General features: G+C 39.9%; 1 protein-coding gene across 44 annotated transcripts in view; it reads right to left on the reverse strand.

The window, feature by feature from the left end:
- MAP4K4 (mitogen-activated protein kinase kinase kinase kinase 4) overlaps positions 1 to 24,486 on the reverse strand; it is a 188,162-nt gene that overhangs the window by 89,618 nt on the left and 74,058 nt on the right. For 43 of the 44 annotated variants that reach the window (XM_042931906.1, XM_042931899.1, XM_042931913.1 and 40 more), the window contains exon 3: positions 16,264 to 16,320. In XM_042931906.1, coding sequence (XP_042787840.1) covers positions 16,264 to 16,320 — 57 coding nt within the window. Of the gene's footprint in view, positions 1 to 858; positions 2,501 to 16,263; positions 16,321 to 24,486 lie in introns of those variants that run through there. The other variant, XM_042931910.1, reaches the window with a different exon arrangement.

Genomic DNA, 24,486 nt, shown 5'->3' on the forward strand with positions numbered 1-24,486 from the left:
TACAAGTGTATTGTGAGGTAGTGACTTAAAAAAATCTATACGAAGTTTATGTTTGAGACTACATAAGACTAAAGCATTGATCTAAATTATTTAGGAAAAAGCTTAAAATAAATCTGAACTTATTTTTAAACTAAATGCAGCCATATAAACACACATGTTCAATGGGGAGTTCCTTAAGTGATTAGCAGCAATAAGAAATAGCTTTAATCTGCAAAAGATTGGAAACACACCAGTCAACTACACTTATCTTGGGGGGGGGGTAGCGGTAGAGAGAAGAGGGCAGAGTAAGGAAAAAAGGTTTTCCATCTTTCAACTTTCTAAATAAGTACATGACTTTTAATGTTAGAAAAAAGGGCTATTTTATCATGTAAAAGATAATTTTATATGTACAGGCACATATGTATCTAGAATATATGAAAACAGAAAAATATACACTAACATGTTAACAGTAATTAAGCCAAGGTGACAGAATTATGAAATGCTTTTTCATCTTTTATTTCTCTGTATTTTCTCCCTAGATTATCTATATTTCATAAATAAAAAAACAAAAATACTCCAGAAGTCACTTTAACTTTTTGTTCCTACTGTTTTATTGAGCTATAATTAACACACCACAAATACATGTAACTTATAATAAATGTTATTATAAAATTATAACATAATAAATATAAACATATACCACTGTCAGTGAGCTAAACCTTTCTTAGAGGAAGAGGAGGATAAATTTTCACTTTCTTTCCATCGAGAAGATAAGAATTAGCAGTAAAACAAAAAGGCCCCAAAAACCTTGAACTTCTAAGCTAACATGACAAGAGTAGTTGAGAAAACATTCACCGTCTGTGATGACCTCAGCTTTACCTGAAGCAACATCAGCTATAAGTTTTGCTGTATCCAAACCACAGCGGCGGCCACAGCCACGGTCTCCATGGGTTAAGAGGAAGATGCAGAGTCCCTGTGTCTGTCTGCAGAAGCCAGCAACCTCCCTCCATGAGCTAGCTCCCAGGCCACAACGCTTACACACACTGCACCAACACCATACAGCACTCATCTCGAATTCTCTCCAACTCTATTAGCAAAGTGAGGAGAAATGGGCAGCTACTCCCCATCCTCCTCATGCAGAAAATGAAAACACACAGAGGAAAAGAACTAGAACCTATAATCACTAGTAAGGCAAGGGGCTTATCTTGAAAGTAACAATTCACTTTCCTGGACTTCACTATGAAGATGCATCTTTGACCACAAATGTTACCACTTTCCTGACCCTTTTGTCTCTGGACTAAAGGATCATGACAGTCACCCTACACACACACACACACACACACACACACACACACACACACACACACACCCTATGAACCACGGTACCATTAGAAGGCACTTATACAAATATAGCAAGACACACTGTTAGTCTACTTACTCAAGCTATCATAAAGAAGTGCCATGTTAGGCTAAAGAAGGTGGAAGGGAAAACATAAGAAAAGGCCGCTGGAACTGTGTGAGCAATAGCACTCCAATGTACTAAGGAACCAGGTCCAGTATGACCACGGAACTCCAATGTACAGAGGAACCAGGTCCAGTATGACCACGGTTCTCACAAAGACCCAGAGAGGCTGCTGCTTCACACTGCCATTACAAATTTTAATCTCCTTTGTCTTAACAACCTTCTTCTTCCTTTCCCCTTTTGAACAAAAACATCTTCTTTCTAAACAACTTAAGGAAGAACAAATAACCAGGGAATCTTCTTTAGTTCTAGCCTCAGAAAGGAAAAAAATCCAGCATCTTCAATAAGTGAACAAAAGTGAGAGGAGACTCGATGTAGCCCAAGAGCATTAAAAGTGAAACAGCGACAAACAAGTGTTCATCCACTCTTTTCTCAAACGCACACCTCCTCTCATTTGGGGGCTCATGGGAAGGTGATTCACCATCAGGAAATACCACATAATGACACATTCCCTCATTCTAACAGTTACTACTGTTACTGCTGCTCTCTTAGTTATGACAGAATGTCACACCAAAGACTTTGTGGATTTTAAACCATCCTTGTCCTGTAGAAATGAGAATGAATAGAGCCTGAGAGATTTCTCACCTGAAGATATGTGAGGAACCAAGGTAGGGAGGGTGCTGGGCAGGATAGGGTGGGACAAGAACACAGGCTTGCTTGGAATTTTATGTTGGGTTTCACCTCCCTATCTTTATTTCACCCCAAACCTCCACCACCTTAGAGGAGGCAAGGAGGACATGTTCCAAACAGCAAGGTCAGCAGAAAAGCTAACAAGCCTCACAAACAGGATGAAGACTCAAGAGCAATATGACATCACTTCAAAGACTCAAGCCAAATAAGAATCCCCAAGGGTGCCGTAGAGAAAACTCTGCTGAAGACTTGTGACAGTGGAAAAAATTCTGACTCTAGTGAAGACAGGAGTTCTGAAAGATCCTAAGTCATAACTTTCTTTGCAGTCATCAAAAGTTAGCACATTATCCACTCTTTCTCATGACTCTTGCAACTAGTTAAACAAATAATATTAAATCAGTAGAGGTCAAATATTTAATCATGTCCAAACATGAGAAATAAAGAAGTGACAGTTTTCCCCATAATACGGACCTCAGCATCTATCTATTAAAGGAGAAGGTCCTACACTGGGTAAATTTCCTTCTATTTCTGCACCAAGTCAATTCAACACCTACTATGTGCAAGATGGTGCTAGGCTGCATGGCCAGCTCTACAACCCAAATGGAGAGATGTGATGTATTCATTTAAAAACTAGTGGGACACACTGGAATAATAAAAGAAATGAAAATAAATAAAACTATCTCCCTATGCAGCAAAATAAATGGATCTCACAAACATAAAGCGAAAGATGCCAGACATAACCGTACCGTATGGTTCCGTTTATACCAAGTACAAACACAAGCAAAAATAATCTTTCGTGTTAGAAATCAGGATAGTGGTTATACTTCTGGGGAGGAATTAAGGGGCACAAGGGGCACTCCTGGGGAGCTGGCAATGTTCAGTTTCTTGATCCAGTTGCTGTCTCATGAGTGGAAGTGTTCACTTTTTGGAAATTCACTGAACTTATAACGTATGCCTTTTTCTGTATTCACGTTATACTTCACATACAGACAAATGCAAGTAGACACAGTTACCCTTGAGAAGTGGCTTCTTCCAAACCTTTCCAAACCTGAAAATACATTGCTACAGCACAGGTATATATATTAAGGACAAAGGGAAAAAAAGGTATCTGAGAATGTCTAGATATAAAAGAAACAAGATAAAGGAAAACTGGCATGGGGTTCCCAGGCCAGGAGAAAAGCCTACTGGACTTCAGAGCCTCCAGACACCGTGACAACCATCAGATCACAGATCACAGTAGCACTCTGGGTTAAGAGGCAGGTTTCCGCCTAGTCAGGGCTTGTACTCTGCATCAGAGTGGGAGACCAATTAGCAGCAGTGAGTACTAGGGAGAGGAGCCAGCACATCAATTTCCTTCACCTCACCATGGTTTTTGAATAGAAGCTGAATGATTATGATGATCCTAAAGATCACTGAAAACCTCTAACATACACCAAACAAACATAATGCCCAAGGTTCAAAGGGACAAATTTGAATCTGTAAAAATGAACAATTAAAACAAACACAAGCTTTGAGGCAGGATTATAGTTATAATATAATTTAGGCTTCGTCATGGCACATCAGCATATAGAGTTAAAAATCCAGGGGATTGAGTCCCATCTGTGGCACAGCTGAGATGGCATGGGGAATAATAGGAAGAAAAGCTGCTCTTTCAGGGTCTGCTCTTTTGTCAAAGGAGTTTTCCCACCTTGGAGTAGAGAGAGCCTAGCTTCCTCCACTGTTTCAGGGCCATGTATGTATGGATTAGTAATGCACCCACAATATTGCAGATGTGGATGCTAAAAACTTAGCCGATCAAATAGCTGTCTCTCTAATCTTGCTTTAGATAATTCCCACTGAAGTCAACACTCTTTTCTATAGTTAGTACAAAAGTCAGAATAATTAGAAGATAGGGAATTCTGTCACTAGAGATTTCTCACTCTCTTTCTTCAGGGTATAAAGCTGAGGGGAGGGGGAGCAGTGAGGTTTCTCCAATTGAACAATTAAAGCTTTTATTCTAAAAGCTCTTTCATTGTCATAGCAACTTAAGACACTGTATGTTCTTACCATAGATTTCACCGGACATGAACAGAGTAAGAAAACAAGAAATTCCACTAAGTTTTATTATATGGGCAATTTAGTTTAGGCTATGAATTTATACATAGGACGTACAAACAGAATTTAAACTGGACAGCATCTATTGGCATTAAATTTAGAAAAACGTAGGTGGGGGTGTTAAGGAGTTCTTTCTTAAAAAGTTACCATTTTAATGTTTATTTATTTTATTTTTATTATTTTTCAAAGTTTTTTATATATTTATTTTGAGACAGAGACAGCATAAGTTGGGAAGAGGCAGAGACAGAGAGACAGAGAATCCTCAAACACACACACACACACACACACACACACACACACACACACACTCATACAAAATCATTAACCAACTATACAGAACTTCTTTGAGCTTTGGGTTCTTAACACAGAAAAAGAAAGAAGGGGCACTCTAGTAGATTTCTAATATGTGTCCCAGCACTGGCACTATTTGTTCATTCAACGAACATTCGTGAAATGCCTTCTATATGCCAGGCACTGAATTGGTGCTTGGGATTATGTATCACTGAAAAAAAACAAAGATCCCTGTCATCATGGAGTTTATGTTCCTGGGGGAGAGGGGTGAGTGGAGTAATGATAGAGGCAGTTGATATACACTAAGTATAATACATAGGCCAGTTATACAATGTGGTATGGAACTGGAAAACTAAGAATAAGATAAAGGCATTAAGAGTAGGAAGGTAAGGGAGCGGGCCATATAGTCTTGAAAGAATGGCATTCTAGGGGAGGAAACAATAGCAAGTGAGAGGTGTTGAGGTCTTTAGGCAGGAGCTCCCTGGCAGGTGGAGGAAGAGTGAGCAGTTTTGTATAGTTGGAGGAGGGCAAATGGGAAGTAGGAGAGGAGGTCTGAGACAGAACAGGGCAGGGAGCCAATCAAGCAAAGTACTATAGGCCACTTTGAGAGCCTGGGCTTTTACTCTGAGCTAAGTAAGGAATCAATGAAAGACTCCAATCAGACATTTCTAAAGGATCGCCGAGCTGCCATGCTGAGAAAAGAAGGGTGGACGGGGTGGTGGTAGTAGTAGCAGACAGGTCCACGTGTGTGATTGTTTCTTATGATGGTTATAATTTGTTATGAGTTTCAAATACACCAAAGTTTAGAAAACGGGATAACAAACTCTCCTGTACCTATCTATAATCTACATTCAACAGTTATTAACTTGTGGCTCACTCCCTCCCACTGTCCACCAATGGCCATGATTATTTTGACAGAAACTGGGTATCATTTGAAGGAAGGATGCACTAACAGATCTCCTAACAAATGAGGTGAGTATATATGACAGGAAGAGTAGTCACCAAGGACTCCAAGGCTTTTTTGGCCCAAGCAAACAGAAGGCTGGGAATGCCAACTGAAAAAGGGCAAGGCTACAGGTAAGACAGGTTTATGGGGGAAGAGTAGGAGCTCACATGACATATGTTAAGTGTGGGCTATTAGACACCCAATTAGAGACGCTGAGAAATGAATGCAGAGTTCAGAAGAGTCTGGTCCCAAGTCCTGAGAACACTATCCCCAGAATGGCCTCCTTGCGAGGTTGGCCCTTGGATTTCAGGAGGGTTTCCCCCACTCCTAGAACTGATAAGAGTGGCTCACTGTTCCTAGATGGTTTGAATAAAGAATACAGTTTATTGCTGAACACCTGTTTTCCTGCTTGTAGTCTGAAATTTTTGGTACATGCCAGACAGATGTGCTTATGTGACCAGTTCCGAATAAAAAATGTGGGTACTGAGTCTGTAACGAGCTTCCCTGGCAGGCAACAACACTTCACATGACAACTCACTGCTGGGGGAATGAAGCATGTCCTATAGGATTCTAGCAGGACAGGACTCCTGGAAGTTTGTACCTGGCTCCCTTTGGACTTCATCCCATGCACCTTTTTCCTTTGCTATTTTTGCTTTGTGTCCTTCCATTGTACTATAAATAGCAACTGAGGGTAAAACTACATGCTGAGTCCTGTGTACTCCTAGTGAATCATCAAACCTGATGATGGTCTTGAGAACCTCCAACACACCTTTTTTAATAAATTTGCTGGGAATGGAAACAGGAAGGGAGATGTCAAGATTTTTCACTTATAGCCGCCCCTCCCCCCGCCCCCGCCAAAAAAAAATGGTGGAGAGGGAAGATGAGATTTTTAAAAGAATAGGGTCCATATTTTATGTTTTTAATGTTTGTTTATTCTGAGAGACAGCATGAGTGGGGAAGAGCAGAGAGAGGGAGAAAGAGAAAATCCCAAGCAGGCTCCACGCTGTCAGCACAGAACCCAACGCAGGGCTCGATCTCACAAACTACATGTAAGATCATGACCTGAGCAGAAATCAAGAGTAGGACACTTAACCAACTGAGCCACCCAGGTGCTCCCAGGGCCTATATTTTAAAACTGGCAATTTAGGTTACGCAGAATTTGCTGGGTGACTTTTTTATTCAACTATTTACTTAGAAAAATGCTTTTGATTCATTAAGCAATGGAATTAAACTAAGAAATTATGGAAGCTGCCTGGAGAGTGCTCATTAACAATCACAAAGAGCATCCCGTTCACAGCAAGTTTTGTTTAACCAATAGATCAAGAATAGCTCCTTCTAGAGCATAATTAATTTTCTATTTCACCCCAGATCTGAGAATAGTAGGTATTAAAAAGACCAGGTGTTCAGGAATGGTTTAAATGAATGAATTAGTGCAACTTCATGAACAGCATTTAAGAAAAATTAAACAAAAAACCCTGCAAACTATGGTTGATATTTGCCATTTCCAGTCCCAAATAAACCAAAACTGCATCTGGCCAAAGTGATTAGAACTTTGTCATATTTTTGGTAAGAATGAATGACATTTTTCTCTGTTCCTTTTTAAAACTATCCCACAAAGCAAGAGAGAAGACATAGGATTTTAAAGTACAGTAATATAATAAAAATATACTAGTACACACCTATTAAGAGCTGCCTCTAATTTACAAGAGGGAATCTTTATATATTTTATGTCAACGTCCATAACACTTTCTGAAATTCTCCATTAAAATTGCCAGGACAGGGGCGCCTGGGTGGCTCAGTTGGTTATGCGTCCAACTCAGGGCTTAGGCTGACTTTGGTTCAGGTCATGATCTTGTGGTTCATGGTGGGTTCAAGCTCCCTATCAGGCTCTGTGCTGACGGCTCAGAGCCTGGAGCCTACTTTGGATTCTGTGTCTCCCTCTCTTCCTACCCATCCTCCACTCGTGTTCTGTCTCTGTCTCTCTCTCAAAGATGAATAAACATTAAAAAAATCTTTAAAACTGCCAGGACATTCTTTAGAAACAGCAAAGTAAGCTAAGCATCATCCATGTGAAGGGCTCTGTCATAAGCCTAGAAGGGCTACGAGAATCCTAAGAGTTAGCTTCCTGTAAAGAGTTTCTAATCTAGTAAAGAATAACAGAAGCAAGAAATGAATGCATGGAAATTATTCCCTAGGCAGTCGTTAAAAGAGCACTAGAAAACTGCTCATAGGGCACGACAAAAGCAATCGCCAAGAACCAGACAGCGATGCCTATAACCAGAGGGGACAAAGAAGCCACCTGATGCAGAAACCTTCAGGAGTGAAAGATACAGAAAGAACAGAGTCATGAATATCAAAGGAGAATAACAATAGTAACCAAAGTCCAGGAGTAACAGAAGTCTTCAGCAAAAGTGAGTTATTTTATCTTGGTATCTTTAACCCAGCGAAGAAAACAAAGAAACCCTCATTTACTATGTAAAAAATTAATATACTAGACACTTTACATCTATTCTAGAATTCTAATTCTGACAAAAGCCTATGAAGTAGGAATTATTATTTCATTTTACAGATGAGGAAACTAAAAGCTTTATTAAATTTCATTCTAGGCCCTACTCTAACAAATGGTGTTATTACTGTCTTGGGGTAAAAGCCAGGACATGACTATTAAATATAATAGAGGTGGACTTTCTATGAGGCTCATAAACTATAAATTCACCTTGAAAAATATATATAGGCTTCAAATTTATGTTCATAGGAAAGAGGAGAAAAAAGATAAATCATTTGTATTAGTTCAGTGGCAATTCTAAAAATAAAACCCAAAAATGAACTCTTTCTAAACACTAATAATTTTAAAACACTCTTATTTTCTTTCCTTAGAGGGATGAAATTTAAGTGTGAGGAACAGATCTTAACTTATTTATGACTAATGTATAACACCTATGATTATTAATATTTATTACAAAAATTGAGAATGCTATAAAATAGGATCATATCTTCAAGAGTCCTCTATTTCTAATATATTACTATAATGTTCTTGGACAATGAAAACAATAATGTAGATCTATTATAAGTTTCTCCAAGTATCCACGAGAAACAGACCATCCTATACAATTCACCAAAGATTTGAGCTCCTACAACTCACAAGGCATGGCAACTTGTTACTGGCTACTACATTAGAAGACAACTACAGAACGGCACTATACTATACTCCTAATGTGAACTAGAGGTATCTCAGGGCAATGAAAAGAAGATTGGGATGCTATTCTGGCAACAAGCTATGAAACCAGGTCAACTGCCTTTCTGGGTATCAACTATTGTCATCCATAAATAAAATGAAGGCTTTTCAAAATGAAAGACAAAACATTTGAGGTATACAGCTGACCTAGTTTTAATCTTCCTTTGCTTATTTACCTATTAAATAGATAAGAACAAAGAATTTTGGTATTTTGTAAAATCCAGTTGCATTCTTAAGTTAGAACGAATTAATCCAAAATAGAAACACATTCTATCTCTGCCAAAAAACAAAAACTAATCCTTTAAAAAATTTCACTGTCGTATCACCATCAGCAGTTATTTTTAAAACACTTCAACAGTTACCTATTTGTTGAGAAGTTCAACCTGTGCCCTCCACATTACTTTGGGAAAAGAAGGACAGACAGATTGAAAAGAAAGAGAAGCAAGCTTTACAATCAGAAAAGCTTAGATACAAGTCCAAGCCTTTGTTCATTCTTTCTAGAAAGAGGGATGATAATATCGGTCTCAAAGTCTGCTATGTGAATTCAAGCAAGTGCCTTTACCATACCCAATGCGATGCCTGGCACAAGTCAAAATAAAAAATGTGTTAGCACTTCATGCACTCTATACTTTCCCAGCTAGTAGATCTTCTTTATCACTTTAGTTCTAGTATCTGGTAAATTTTTTTTAAAAAAGAAAATATTAGAAATAGCACAATACTTACTCTAGCTCATTTGTCTAAGGTCATATGTTTATCTTATTCTATACCAGGTAGTCTCAATTTGGGTGATATCATTCCCCTCCCCAACAGAGGTGAAATGTGATTTTTGGAGGTGGAAGAGAAAAAGTTTAAGTCATTTTTATGTATAGAGCATAAAGATATACATACAGTACATGAACAGATGTACAGACATTTTAAAATTTCACAAAGGGTGATTAGGAAAAAATATCTGCAAAGGCTTCTTCAGGAGGTGATAATGAAAATGAAGCTGAGAAATACTATTGTATTCTTTGAGGATACAAAGGATAGAACTATTAGTTCTCAAAATCACTGTCATGCTTTTTTAGTTAAAATAAATCAAAATTTAATCGATTTAAGAGCTTTTCTTCAGAATTGTACCAGTATTAATAACAATAGTAATAATAATAATAATAAAGAGATACAACTTGTGATCTTTATCTATAGAAAAGCTGAGTAAGGAAAACAATCCTAATTAGGAATTGCAATCTAGAATCAAGGTCATTTAAATTAAGTCAGAAGTTATCAAAGGTAAGAAAATGCCAGATAAGAAATCTGGCATGCCATAAACTTGGCACATCATTTTCTCTCTCAGTAGCAAAGAGACAGAAGGCAGCTTGTGAAGAAAGGTAAAAAGTAAAGGCAAAGAAAGAAAGACTAACTGGGGCAGGGGTGGGGGAGGGAGGTAGAGGAGGACACACAACTGCTGTCAAAACTGACAGCTGCCCATGGTCTCACTGATGCACAGGCGGCTTCTCCTGACAACCCTCAGTGAGCGATGCTACGGTGAGTGGGCCAGAGCCATGGAAGGGCAGGGAGAAAGTGCCACCCGTTGCCTGAAATGGAAGAAGCCAGTACCAAGCTGTAAGGCCTGCAGCATTTAACTGGACTCTGAAGAACAACAGGATGGAACAATAGGTCACACAGTCCACAGAGATCTCTCCCTTGCTTCCTTTTGTTCTTATGTTCAGTCTAGACAAGAACAGCACATTCATTACATTGTGCTCCCCTCCAAATGAAAAGAGAGAAAATTGTCAAGCCTGACAGGGCCTTGCTTTGTCACTGGAGTAAGTTTGTTTTGCTCCCTACTGTCAGAGCATGAACTCCTTAAGAGCAAGAAATTTGTCCTGTTCCTCTTTCATGGACCTAGCTCAGATGGTGCGCAAACACTGTTCTACCTACCAGATATGAGCTATGCTGCTTTGCATTGGGCTGTTTCTGTGGCTCTTGCCTCTTCAATTTGATGATAGGCAGAGGCTAGGTTTTTACTGGCTATTCCAGGCAAGGCTGTGTTTTTACATACCTTTTATTCTCACATCCCTAGAACACAGTGCAAGAATATGGAGGGTACTCAATAAAATCTGCGGGCTGGCTTCCTGTCCCCCAATGGGCATCAGGCCCGACATCTTCCTGTCCTCTAAGGAATAAGTCACAACTACCAACCACAAACATTTTGATCCTAAGACAAAAAAAAAAAAAAAAAAAAAAACGTCTGCTCTGGGTGATCTGCTAAAAAACTTTGGAAAGGAGAAAAATGGTCAAGATCCATTCATTCTTTAAGGTCCAGATCAAATCAGGTCTTTCTACAAGCCTACTCAGAACCAAATGTTTGAAACTGTGACTACTTTCAAAGGCTCATTGAGAATCAAGGATCTGGGTTTTAATCTCTGTAATCTAACTAGCAATGTACTCCTGAGCAAGAGGTGCCAGTGTCTCTGAGCTAGAAATCTTCACTCGTAAATATGCGGGGGTAGCTTCTTTCCTAAGATTCCGTTAAAGTAAGGGTTTTCAAACTTGAGTGAACATCAGATACCTGGGAGGGAAAAGAATGGGAGGGGCCAGGAGGACACAGAGGAATGGATGAAGACAAGAAATGAGTTAAAAGATAACCAAATGTAATGTGCAAACCTTGGCAGGACTAGGATTTGAAAAAATGGTTGTAAAAACATTTTTGGCACACTTGAGGATATCTGAATACAGACTGAACATCAGGAGAAATTCTGAAAGCATTATTTAATTCTTTTAGGTGGTATTAGGATTATGTGGAAGACTGTATTTTAAGACAAGTACACTCAGGTATGGACAAGTGAAGGGTCATTGTGGTGCCACAACAATACACAAGTAATACATATACAAAATGTTAACAACTATTGAATCTAAGCAAAGGAGAGAGTGTTCATTCCTTCAACAGTTCTGTAATTATGAACATTTTCATAGTAAAAAGTTTGGGGGAAATTACTAAAATGAAAACGTAAAATTTATTTCTCAGAGATAAATCTTACTCCAAGAGTTTATGAACCCCAAGTTGAGAATTACTGGTCTAGCTAATTCACCTTTTTATCTTCCAGAGCATTAACTCAAAATAATGGGATATCCCCAAACTGCAAGAAACAAAGTACCAGCCCCTCACATATAACAACAATTAAGACACAGGGATTGAAAAGAAGGGGTTTATCAAGAATTCAAACAACCAATTCAATCAAGTTTCCCTGAAAACACATACGTGCATGTCAAACTGGGGAACTCTAAACAAACTCTGTGGAATGGATCAGTGCCAACTGCCAGTGGCCTGCACTGGTTCTAAGCCATGCAGGCAGACACTGCGTAATGGTGCAGGCCTGTTTGCTATAACCACACACTGGAGGCCAGGTCAAATCCTTAAGTTGTGAGAGCAACTGTTTGCCTTGCTTGGTTTTGTGCAAGGGCTTCAGTTATAAAGATGTTACCACTGGGGAAAACTGGGTGAATGATACATGGGACCTCCCTATATACTCCCTATATAATTTTCTGCAAATTCTTCAAATCTATAACTACCTCAAAAACAAAAACACCACATTATAGATCTCATGTCCTGGTCTTCTCCAGTTTGAACATATCCTTAACCTGCTCTTAAACCCTTCCCACAACCAATCTGAGAAATGATAAGCTTTCTTTAAAAAAAGCCCTTCAAAACCCTAAAGATAGTCAATTCTTAAGATTGTTAAAGTCTGAGAAGAGAAGAAATACAGAGAGATCTGTACATCTCCTACAAATAAACGCCTCCCATCCAGGCCCCTCACTTTCCTACACAGTACCTTTGCTTCACCTCAGGGTGCAATCTGAATTCTCAGTTGGCTCAGTTGTCCAGGATCACAAAATCAAGTACAGAGGTGACAGGGACTCAGTGCAGCCAGCCTAGAGCACATTCATTCAGGGATGCCAACAGCTGACAGCTGGGGAGAAGAGCAGCTAGACCATTTACCTCCCCACACCTACTACTTTTCTGGCCTTCTGAGTCTGAGGAATAACTAGTACCCTGGTAACTGCCTCTCAATTTCACCTAAGGAAGAGGCTCAAGAATCAGGACAAATCTATTGTTTTCCTGAAGAATAAGCATTCACACTTTCTGCTCCTGAGTAGAAATGGAGTAGAAGTCAGAAATCATACAGAGGCATCTGGGTGGCTCAGTGGGTTGAGCGTCAGACTCCTGATTTCAGCTCAGGTCATGATCTCACAGTTCCTCAGTCTCACCTTGGGCTCTGCACTGACAGTGCACAGCCTGCTTGGGATTCTCTCTCTCCCTCTCTCTTTGTCCCTCCCCCTCTCCCCACACAGAGCAAATAAATAAGCTTAAAAAAAGAAAGAAAGAAACCATACAGAAGCCTGCTCTCATCAAAAGGACCACTCCAACAGCCCCTCCTGCTGGAGCTGAAACCAGAAAATTCAGCTGCAAATTCCCCCTCATGCCAGCCTGCTCCCAGATCCCCCTTAGGCCAATGCCCAAAACTTTACAAGAGCTAGGAAGTTCTTGATGTGAGGAGTAGCAAGGGCATGTTTTCCAGGGTGCCAGCTGCATGACATCCTCTATCCATAATCACTACTTGCTCTGAGCCCTGACTGTGCCCCAAGTTATAGCACAGAGGTCACTGTATGAAAACAACACACAAGAAACATTACTGAGACGCCAATATGGTAAATGGCTGATTGGGTTTGTATTTGTTCTGAAGACTCACCATCTGGTTTTCATTTTACCTGAATACATGGGTTCTGTATAATTATTTTTAAAGGAGTCCTGAAAATGCATTTGTCCAACATTGCCTGATTTTACAGGCAAGGAAGTACCTTTTGTATACAATTCAAAAGTAGAACACAAAAGCATCTATTACACACATAGATATGTATTTCATAGCCATGCTCATAAAAGATGAGTAAAACAAACCAAAGCACCAATAGTGGTTATTGTAAGGTAGTAAATAAGAATTTAACTTTTAAAAATATTTTCCTATAGGGGCGCCTGTGTGGCTCAGTCAGTTAAGTGTCCAATTTTGGCTCAGGTGATGATCTCACAGTTCATGGGTTCAAGCCCCATGTTGGATTCTATGTCTCCCTTTCTCTCTGCCCCTCCCCCACTCGCACTCTCTCTCAAAAATAAATAATAAACATTTAAAAAATGTATTTTCCTATATTTTACACCTTTTTTAAAAGAGTGTTCACATATTGCAGTTATAATCAGAGCTGAGCTTAGAGGAAGAGGATCTCTACAGAGAAGATGAGGAAGGGAGCACAGCCTGGCTGGTGACAAAAAGCTCTGTCAGCCAGAGCAGCACAGGCTGAAGTGAGGAAAGAAACACAATCCTGAGGTCTTTCAAAGTGCTTCGTAAAATTCCAAAAGCTTACATTTAAAATGGTACCTTGTCTGCTCGTACACAAATCAGGAAGTATGTTAACAAACGCCAGAAAGTATAGGCTTTGGCTACCCCATTTCCCAATGCAGCACCCGCAACATGCACAATAGCAGGAACGGATGCTTGACAGGAAGGTGCCATCCATCATTCCATTCACAGAGGGCACTTCATAAATAACTTGACTATTGTATTTAAATTACAGTTAAGTTAGAATTTCTGCTCCTTTCACCACTCTATAATCTTAAAAATAACATTTAACTGGAAAGCATCCAATTTCCCCCTAAGATGTGCACCAAGATAGGGTCACTCTAGCAAGAGAATAGTCCATGGGTACTTTTTCATTACAAAGTCTTCAGTATTTTCTTTGGCAGAAAAAGAGCAGCCATCTCATAAAATGTTACGTCTTCAAATGTCCCGTAATCCACAGACAACAATATTTTCTAATTCTTACTAACAAATATTTATAGTGGAGATAAGCATGTTCTTAGAGACCAAAGAGAGAATAGGGCTGAGGAGGAAACCTCTTTACAATACTCAATATCGCACACCTGAGATCAGTTTAGCCATTATCTCCCTAGATCAACCCCAGATTTGGAGATATGGCTTGATTTAAAGATATCCCAAATCCCCACAGCTGCTGGCTAACTCTAGAATCTGTGATGTTATGATGGTAAATTTCATTTACAATTAGGCAAGTCAGAAGCAATCACAAGAATGAAAAGTAAAATTTCAGATAAAAATAATTTAAAGTAAGATGGATTTAGTTCACTACAATCTAGGGTTATCTTTAAAAATTAAATATAGACTTATGCATGTATATACATCCACACATACAAGAACACATACACTTACTTTTTGTCTGAGTTAAACTCTCCTCTTTCCCATCTAAAGCTACAGAGTAAATCCTCATGTGACCATTTCAAGAACTATTTTTTGCTACTAAATTTTGCCAACAATCTGCTCAGCATTCTAGCAGATGTTTCTGTTTTCAAACCTCTGGGAACTTGGCTGGATCTGTTTTCTTTCCCCATGTTAAAAATAAAAGAAATGGCCCAAATGTGGCCTAATACCCTAGAGAAGCTTTTCCCCTACCCCACATCCCTCAATCTCCCTATTCATGTGACCTCCATGATCCCTTCTCAAATCTTTCTTTTCCATTAGAGAAGATGTTTCCAATTATGGTCCATTAAGTTGCCAAGGATGACATCACCCCCCCCCCTTTTTTTTAAGAAAATGCTACTGATTCCTAGTTACTTGGGGACCATCTGCAACAATTTAAACCAACTAGTCTGCTGGACCTTATAAACCCACAATGTCACAGGGGGGTAATTTGTTCAAGATCGATTCTACAAACAGAACAATACTCTTACAATGGGGGTTAGAGGGACAGGAGAATCTTGTCTTTTATATAATGATTTCTTTAAAAATATCTGTGCCTCAGGGCACGTGGGTAGCTCAGTCAGTTAAGTATCTGACTTAGGCTCAGGTCATGATCTCACAGTTCGTGAGTTCGAGCCGTGTCGGGCTCTGGTGCTGACAGCTCAGAGCCTGGATCCTGCTTCAGATTCTGTGTCTCCCTCTCTCTTTGCCCCTCCTCCACTCTCACTCTTTCTCTCAAAAATAAGTAAACATTAAAAAAAAAATTTTTTTTAAGGGGCGACTGGGTGGCTCAGTCAGTTGAGTACCCGACTTTGGCTCAAGTCATGATCTCACAGTTAGTGAATTTGAGCCCCACGTCTGAGCTGTCAGCACAGAACCTGGAGCCTGCTTTGGATTCTGTGTGTGTGTGTGTGTCTCTCTCTCTGTCCCTCCCCCACTTGTGCTCTCTCTCTCTCTCAAAAATAAACTTTAAGGGGCGCCTGGGTGGCGCAGTCGGTTAAGCATCCAACTTCAGCCAGGTCACGATCTCGCGGTCCGTGAGTTCGAGCCCCGCGTCAGGCTCTGCGCTGATGGCTCGGAGCCTGGAGCCTGTTTCCGATTCTGTGTCTCCCTCTCTCTCTGCCCCTCCCCCGTTCATGCTCTGTCTCTCTCTGTCCCAAAAATAAATTAAAAACGTTGAAAAAAAAAATTAAAAAAAAAAATAAATAAAATAAACTTTAAGAAATTTTTTAATAAAAACATAAATAGATATAGAGAGATAGATAGATTTGTGCCTCAATCTTACCTCAGTGACATCCATAACTTTGATGGCCGCCAGCTGACCAGTTTTAACATGTCGACCCTGAAAAACAGAAAAAAAGAAACACAATTGGCACCGCTGTTTTGCATGATCATTACAACAGAATGGCTGAAGTTTCAATGCATCATCTCTTTTGTAATTTTTCTCAAAAGTGATAATGAAATTAGTCCCATGCTCCCCAATAGAACAATATGGTTTGTAATACCAATGAACCACACTTAATAAACAAGTAGTAGAACAAACTGAGTTTCGATAAAGCATCAATTCCTTCTTTCTGTCTTGGGTTCAATTTACATATCATTACCTCTCAACCTAAGCAACTTAATATTTTCTTCTATACAACAGGATAGTCACTTTTTCTTTCTTAACATCCTGCAAGAATGAAATGACCCAAAAAACCTCTAGGTATTTATTGTCAAAAAATGGAAAAGTCATTTTTCCCCAGTATACTCTCAAGACCCATTACTTGATTTTATGAAAGTAATACTGAGAGTCTTCTTTGAAGCTTTCCTGCAGTCCCAAGGTAGAGACGTTGGAAAATAATTACCCAGAACAGAGGGAGATAGGGATGATGCAAAAACAGAGAGTGCTTTCTTACAGCTATAGTATAATTCCTGACTTAGGACCTAAAACTCACTATTTCTATCCCTGGCATTTCAAACCAATGTGAGGTCATTCTCCTCTCACCCAGATGAACAGGAATGGATTTAATTCCTGTCAGTCCTGTGCTTCTCCATCCACTCTTTACAGTGCTCTGCCGGCCTTTTCTCCGAGTAACATAGAGCTACCCAGATATCCTGAGCATGATCTACTTCAGGGCGTTATGAACAACGGTCTGCAACAAATGTAAAACACAAAGAATGTCCCCATATTTCCCAAGAGCCTGTCTCTCTTGTGGTCTCATGATGAACAGTTAGGAACTTTAGAACTTGAAACTTGAGGGAAGCTCTCCATTTAGTCTGGAAAGCTTACCCAGGAACTCAAGTTACATCTAGGACAAAACGACTCCATGAAAATGACACTGTATTACAATTACATCTCAACAGTATGTGGTTGGGACACCATGGATTCCTGCAATGGCAGAGCAGTTCATGAGCAGTAAGTGCACAATAACAACATACAGGAAACTAGGACAAAATCCATAGGCCAAGAACCTCAACCCAATTCTCACCAATCCGCAGACATCACCACCTTCCTCCAAAGTGAACTACCTTCCTGGTCTTCAAAAATGGGGACACCACCTGCCACAACACATACACCTGCAGTTCAGTCTCAAGTTCTGCTTCTGAGACAAGAAGGGTTATCCCACATTGGTCCATGATCCAAGAAACAACACCTCCTGCCCTTTCCGCCATTTCCCAGCTACCAGTCCACCAGCATGCTCTTCCAGCATACCCAGCCTCAAAAGATCTGAACCGCTACCTCAGCTGCTGCGTCAGTACCCCATTAGACACCTTCCCCAGCATTCTCACATAGTTCTGCTCCACAGTCTGGCACTCTTTCTGCATTAAAAGCTACGTAACCCACAATCCTGAATAAAAATGCTGCCCTATATGTATGTTACCATAAGGCACACAAAATGATCTAAGAAGTCATGTAACATCTATAGAAGCTCCATCTCAGAGATGCTCGGCGTGGAATACAATTGTGTGTCAAGAAAGTTCTAATTTATGAACATTAAATGGGCTCCTATATTTCTGATTTGACTGCCATCTTTTACTACCTGTCTGTCCAAGATTCAGTATCTTTTGATAGTGTCCATTCCTGAATCACTTATTTAAAATTTTTGCCTATGTGTGTCATAGGATCTGTAACTTCAGTCTTTTTTTTTTTTAATGTTTATTTATTTTCAAAGAGAGAGCGTGCACACTAGTGGATGAGGGACAGACAGAGACGGAGAGAATCCCAAGTAGCCCTGGGGCTGTCCACACAGAGCCCATCATGGGGCTCAATCCCACAAAACAAAAGATCATGACCTGAGCTGAAATTAAGAGTCAGATGTTTGACTCGGCCACCCAGGTTCCCCTAACCTCAGTCGTTTTTAAAAGTTTTGTAACCCCAGCTCTGTGCTAAGCATTAACACACAGGAAACTTAGTTGTCCTTCATGTCTTGGGCACTGGCAAGATCCTAAAGCTACAGGATAGTGATCCAGAGTATGGACTCCAGCATCAAGACTGTGTCCACACCTCATGTCCTCCACTCTGTAACGTAACAGTGCCTCAGTCTCCTGTCTGTATAAAAGGGGTAAGAGTGATGCTCAACTCACAGGTTTATCATGAAGAAGAACTATAGTGCAGGGGCGCCTGGGTGGCTCAGTCGGTTAAGTGTCCAACTCTTGATTTCGGCTCAGATCGTGATCTCACGATTTGTGAGATCCAACCCTGTACTAGGCTCTGTGCTGACAGCGCTGAGCCTGCTTAGGATTCTCTCTCTCCCTCTCTCTCTCTCTTCTCTGTCCTTTCTCTGCTCATGTGCTCTACCTCTCTCTTTCAAATAAACATTTTTTAAAAAAGAAAAAAAAAAAGACTTAGCAGTCTGACAGTGGCATAAAAGCTTAGAGTTATGAATTCACTTAGTATTTGCTTTACCAAGAACTTGAGTTTCCCCTACTAAGGGATTAGAGAATCAGGACCTAACAACTAATCAATTATTTGTGTCAGAAGGTGGACCACACAAAGGCACTAGTCTTCATTAACACATACCAGGTCTTCCAAAATTAGGTCCATTTTAAATTTAAATTGAAATCAGAAAACGGTCCAAGAATTCTGTCTCCCTCCTCTTCAAGAAACAAGACAACACTGAAAGAAATGAAATTTGGGACTCTGGCAGCATTGGGCTTTCATTTTTCTGCTACCACTTCATTACTACATTTCCTTGGGAAAGCTGCTTAACTTTGACAAGCTTCCTAGGATCACTGGAGGATCCCAATGTTCTTTTTAGAACAGACAGGTTATAAATAAAGTGCATACAATACATAAAACCCTTGCCATCGTATCTGGCATATAGTGGACTCTCGCATGACAGTCTTCCTCTCTACACTTTCACCAGAGGCCCATGCTAACCTTTTCTCTTAATTCACCTTGCAACTACCTTACCTAGTCAAGTTAGGCCCATTTCTCATTTTCAAAAGGCATGGCCAATATGAGGAAAGGCAGTGGGGTGCTAAAGTAATATACTTCTCTATTTTTTTTAAAGAAACAAACAAAAAGACAACCTCTAAATTTGAAACAAATAATTACCTACTCAGATGGATCATCTTTGCTTAAAAGAACCAAAATGGTGAGCATAACAGTCCCAGGAGAAAAACTACAGCTGGGGCTGAATGTACTAAACATCTATATGCATGTAATTGTGTGCTAAGGAGGTCATAGGAAGAGTTGTTTGAAAGGATAAAAATTTGTCTGTGATTTACTCAGTATTAACCAAGAGAGAATACAGTCACCCGCTTAGGGTAGCTCAGCTATAAGCTTAAGTCTCCAAAAGTCAGATGCCCCCACCCATCAGAGAAGCCCTACCCATGTTCCCTTGGCATCACTCGAGAGTGTAACAAATGGCCCTCAGTGGTATAGGAAGAGAAAATACACATAATCATAACCAACTGCCTTGTGCTGGGGACTCAAGAATACAAGAAAAAGCATTATTTCACTGAAGTTTGAGGCTGCTATAGCATCTACTATAGCATTCCACGCTGACCTCTATACCGTCTCTTAAAGGCTGCTTCATGTAGTCTGCTCCCTAAAGATGACCAATATGACCACTTTCCTTCACCTGAGTCTGAACCCAGAATTGTGTCTGTCACTAAAATGCCTAGCCTGTGCATGGAGAGATTTGGAACTTACTAGTAACAGGACCCTTACATTGTATCATCCACTCTTAAAACACCCCAGTATATGACTTGGTCAGTATTAAATATACATACCTAACATCCATTTATAAACTTGACTCTTTTGTCCTATTGTCTGCATTTCTTGGACACGGTGTCCCATCCAGTGTTATAAAATGCCAGGAGGAAGAGACTAAAGGCCCCTGGCTTTATCTATGAGGCACCATGTAAACATTAATGCACTAATGAGACATCCAATGAAGAAAAGCCCCCAAATACTATTTAATAAACTATTTTCTTAGTAGCTTCTAAAAAACTTTATGAGGGCCAACAAAGCAGGTCATTCATTATCTTACTGACAGATGAAGAACTCTAAGGTAAGTTTTATTATTCTGCTGCCCAAGACACAACGGTAGCAGAATTTCCTTTCTACAACAATTGTATAAAATGTGAGGGATGGACTCACCATTTCTACCAACTTGTCAAATTCCTGCAGTTGAGGTTTTTTTGTTTTTAAAGAAACAGCTTAAATTATTTCCCCTCAATGCCCTCAAAGGGTTAGCAAGATTTGGAATTAAAATTGCTACTGCAATAAATATTATTTCACACAAAGTCAGACTGGCTCACACTAACCAGACCTATCCCCTTCAGTAAAGCAAACTTCAAGGCATTTGATTCATTTTTGGTCTGTAAATGGGGAAAACGAATGTTTCTTTTTTTAAAAGGAAAATTCAAACTATTCTTGGCAGACATCCAAGCTAAGGAAAATGCCCTAATTTCTGACTCTCCTTCATGATTCTAAGAGAGTCAAAATTGCCACCTTGTATCTGCAAATATGCATTACATTAATGATACATGTTCCAAGAAAAATACACATACATACACACCACAAGATTTTAAAATGCAAGGGCACTGTGACAGCCTGTCTGTCTGCCTCTACTGAATGAAGTCTGTCCCTAACCCACAACGAGGAACCTAGCGGCAGAAGATCAGCATTCAGTCAAGGGAAGCTTTTAAATCCCAAGAGGAAAAAGATGGCATATCACCAAATAACAGGTAACTAACTCATGCTGCATAATCTTTACCTAGACCCCAGGTGACTCCATTAAAATACGTTTGATGAATACATATGTTTATTGAGAGACAAACTCTGGTCACAGGAGGAAACTTGGAGTGTGACTGAATCAAAGAAATGAAAGCCTGAGTCCTTTACTCAGGGCTCCTATCCTAGGGGATGGTCATGCTTCTGCTGAGACACCAATCATCCCTCACATACCCTTGTCATTGTATGGCACCAGTACCTCAGACCTGAACAAGGATGTGCACTGCAACTTAGCAGCTCCTTTTCTGTTCACAGAGCTTCCTACTAAAATCTCATCTTTCTGCACAGAATCATAAAGCTTTTGTACTCATTCAGCCTGAGAAAGTGGACAGATTATTAGAGAGGAAAATTCTATCAGGTTTATGACACTTTAAAAGGTAAGTAAACACAATTCAGGAACAATAAATATTTTCTCTTCTCCACAACCCAAGAGAGCACACTGACAGCCTGAACTCCAGCAAGCATGGCCCTTGTGACACCTGGACAGCATTCTAATACTACATATAGGACTGTAAGAACAGGACACAAGGCACCAGGATGCTCCCACTCTTAGGGCACGTAGTGAACAAAGTGCTTCCTATGCATTTTCATTTACTCCTGATACAACCCAACATATGTATGTGCCGACGTCCCCACCTCATAGAGAAACTGAAGCTTTGAGAGGGTTAAGTTAATCAGATCAAGATTGACACCCAGACAGGCTGTAAACTTCAAAACAGAAAGGACCACAAACGCCCTATTAAACCAACTTCCATACGAGCTGCCAAGTCTACTATTCTACACAGAAATATTGTAAGTGATTATAATCAAACATGGGGATGTAGTAACCAATAATGAAAACTTACTCTCAATTCCTGGCCTTTTCTCTCCTGTGATTAATCAGAAAAAGCCAACAAAAGAACATCCCAAAAGAATTCTTTAGGGAATCTGAAGGCATATGTAAGCACATTCAGAGTGCCTCATCCATGGCTTTCTAAAACTGGTAACAGCCTTTTGTTTTTCCTTCCTTTATCTCACCATAAATTTTCTTTCAATAAATACTGGAGATCAGAATGTTTTTCCTTTCTGCTGAGTTTAACCTGAAACATAAACTTCAGAGATTAACTTCCTGACACTGGCTTTCTATTTGCTTAATAGTAAAACCTATCAATGCTCAGTAAACTGAAGACTGACTATATTTAACCAGTGCTCAAGACATGCCCTATACACTCCCAGGGGAGATAAAACACTGGATCCGCCTTCAGGGAGCTTATAATTTAGAGGGGTGTTAAAAAAAAAAGATCCACAAGAAGGGACATTAACATTGTGACAGAGAAACACTGTACTCTGTATCAGAAACACTTAGGAAACAGGACAGTGTGACACAAATTGCTCTGCCATGGTACGAGGTGCAAAAGGTACTACTGTTAAGGGGACCATTGCTGTGAGGCTAGTAGTGTAGACCCACCACAGAAGCTGTAGTGGGGCCTTTAAGGATTGTCCTAATGCTCTTGAAGATCACCAAAGGACAAGATGTGGACCCCTTAAGATCTGAACTACAAATAGTCCAAATCCCAGGCCAGAAGAAAGAGGGAGAACTCAGTGACTCACCCAGGACTAGAAGCTGTGTCACAAACTGCATCACCTCCCTCCAAACATGCAAGGACCTTAAAAGGGGGTTTTCATACACTGCACTGGACCAAGAAGATGCCAATCTCCCACTGAGTCGGGAAGGGGACATTCCATCATGGGGTGATGCGTGTGCTTGCTGCAGAAGGGGCTGCTCCTCATTCCCTAGCCAACTTGGAAGCTGTTATTTGATCTTAATGTTTTTAGTGGTGTGTTGTTGGTATGCAGATGTAACATCTTAGGTATAAGAAGTTTCTTGTGGGAAAGAGAGATGTTAAGTCTTTTTTTTAAGCATGTAAAATTCAATTACAAAAATCACTAACTTTCACCCATGATGTGTAGAGTTTCAGGCTCCATTCATGAGAATTCCATAAGTGGGATACAGGAAATCGTGACTTTTTAAAAGCCAGTCTCTAGTGATTCTTATGAGTTCTGAAGTTTGGAAATCACTTTTCCAAGCTTGTATTAAAAAGCCCAAATTCACGTTCTCATATCCTTTTTGGACTATACAATATTTACTGACAGTAACATATGCACTCATCATCTTAGCTAGGGGTTTTGATGTGTGAAGGTTAGATTTATAAATTCAGGGTACCTGGATGGCTCAGTCGGTTAAGCATCTGACTTCAGCTCAGGTCATGATCTCACGGTTTGGGAGTTCAAGCCCCACATCCGGCTTTGCGCTGACAGTGTGGAGACTGCTGGGGATTCTCTCTCTCACTCTCTCTCTCTCTGTCCCTCCTCCACCTGCATATTCTCTCTCTCTCTCTCTCTCTCTCTCTCTCAAAATAAATAAATAAACTTGAAGATTTTTTTTAAAATAAGTAAATTCTAAGAAGTGACAATTATGTTTATAATAAAAACACAGAACTTCTGTTCTGAAATGTTCAGGAGCTCAAAGGGCTGGCAAGCCTAGCTAACAAACTAGCTGATTAAATAGTCAAGAAAGTACACCCAGAGAGCAAGGAGGACACACACAAGGAGGCCAAGTCCCCAGTGTGTCAATTCTCTCCCCAAGATGTCTTACTCACATCACACATAGTTCAATTTAAAAACTGAACAGGGGAAGGAGGGGTGCACAGGCGGAGCACAGAGGATTTTAGGGCAGTGAACCCAATCTGTACTACACCATAATGATGGATACAAGTCATTATACATTTGTCCAAACCCACAGAACAAACCAAGAGCAACCTTACTGTAAACTATGGACTCTGACATGTCAATTCATCAACTGTAAAAAAAAAAAAAAAAAAAAAAAAAGAAAATGTGCCACTCTGGTGCAGGCTATCATAATGGGGGTGGTTATGTACATGCGGGAGCAATGTACATAGAAATCTCAGTACCTTCCTCTCAATTTTGCTGTGAACCTAAAACTGCTCTAAAAAAAAAAAAAAGATTAAAAAAAATTTTTAATTCCAATATGTTCCCCCTTAGATTTCCTTATTTTAAATGCCAAATATGAACCCACATGACCACATGGTGAATGGCATGAGGCCTGCACTGGGCAATCAATCCACTTACCACTCTAAGGTTCTACATCCATCCACCTCCAAAGGCAAAGACCAGTTTCACTGGTTCTGTTTCATAAACCCCAAACCACAGGCCCCACTCCTCAGTGCTCTTTTCTAGGAAGTGTCTGTGAAAATTTCAAAATTCAACCAAAGTGGGGAGGCA

The sequence above is a fragment of the Panthera leo genome, chromosome A3 (genome assembly GCF_018350215.1).
Source record: "Panthera leo isolate Ple1 chromosome A3, P.leo_Ple1_pat1.1, whole genome shotgun sequence".
Taxonomy (NCBI): Eukaryota; Metazoa; Chordata; class Mammalia; order Carnivora; family Felidae; genus Panthera; species Panthera leo.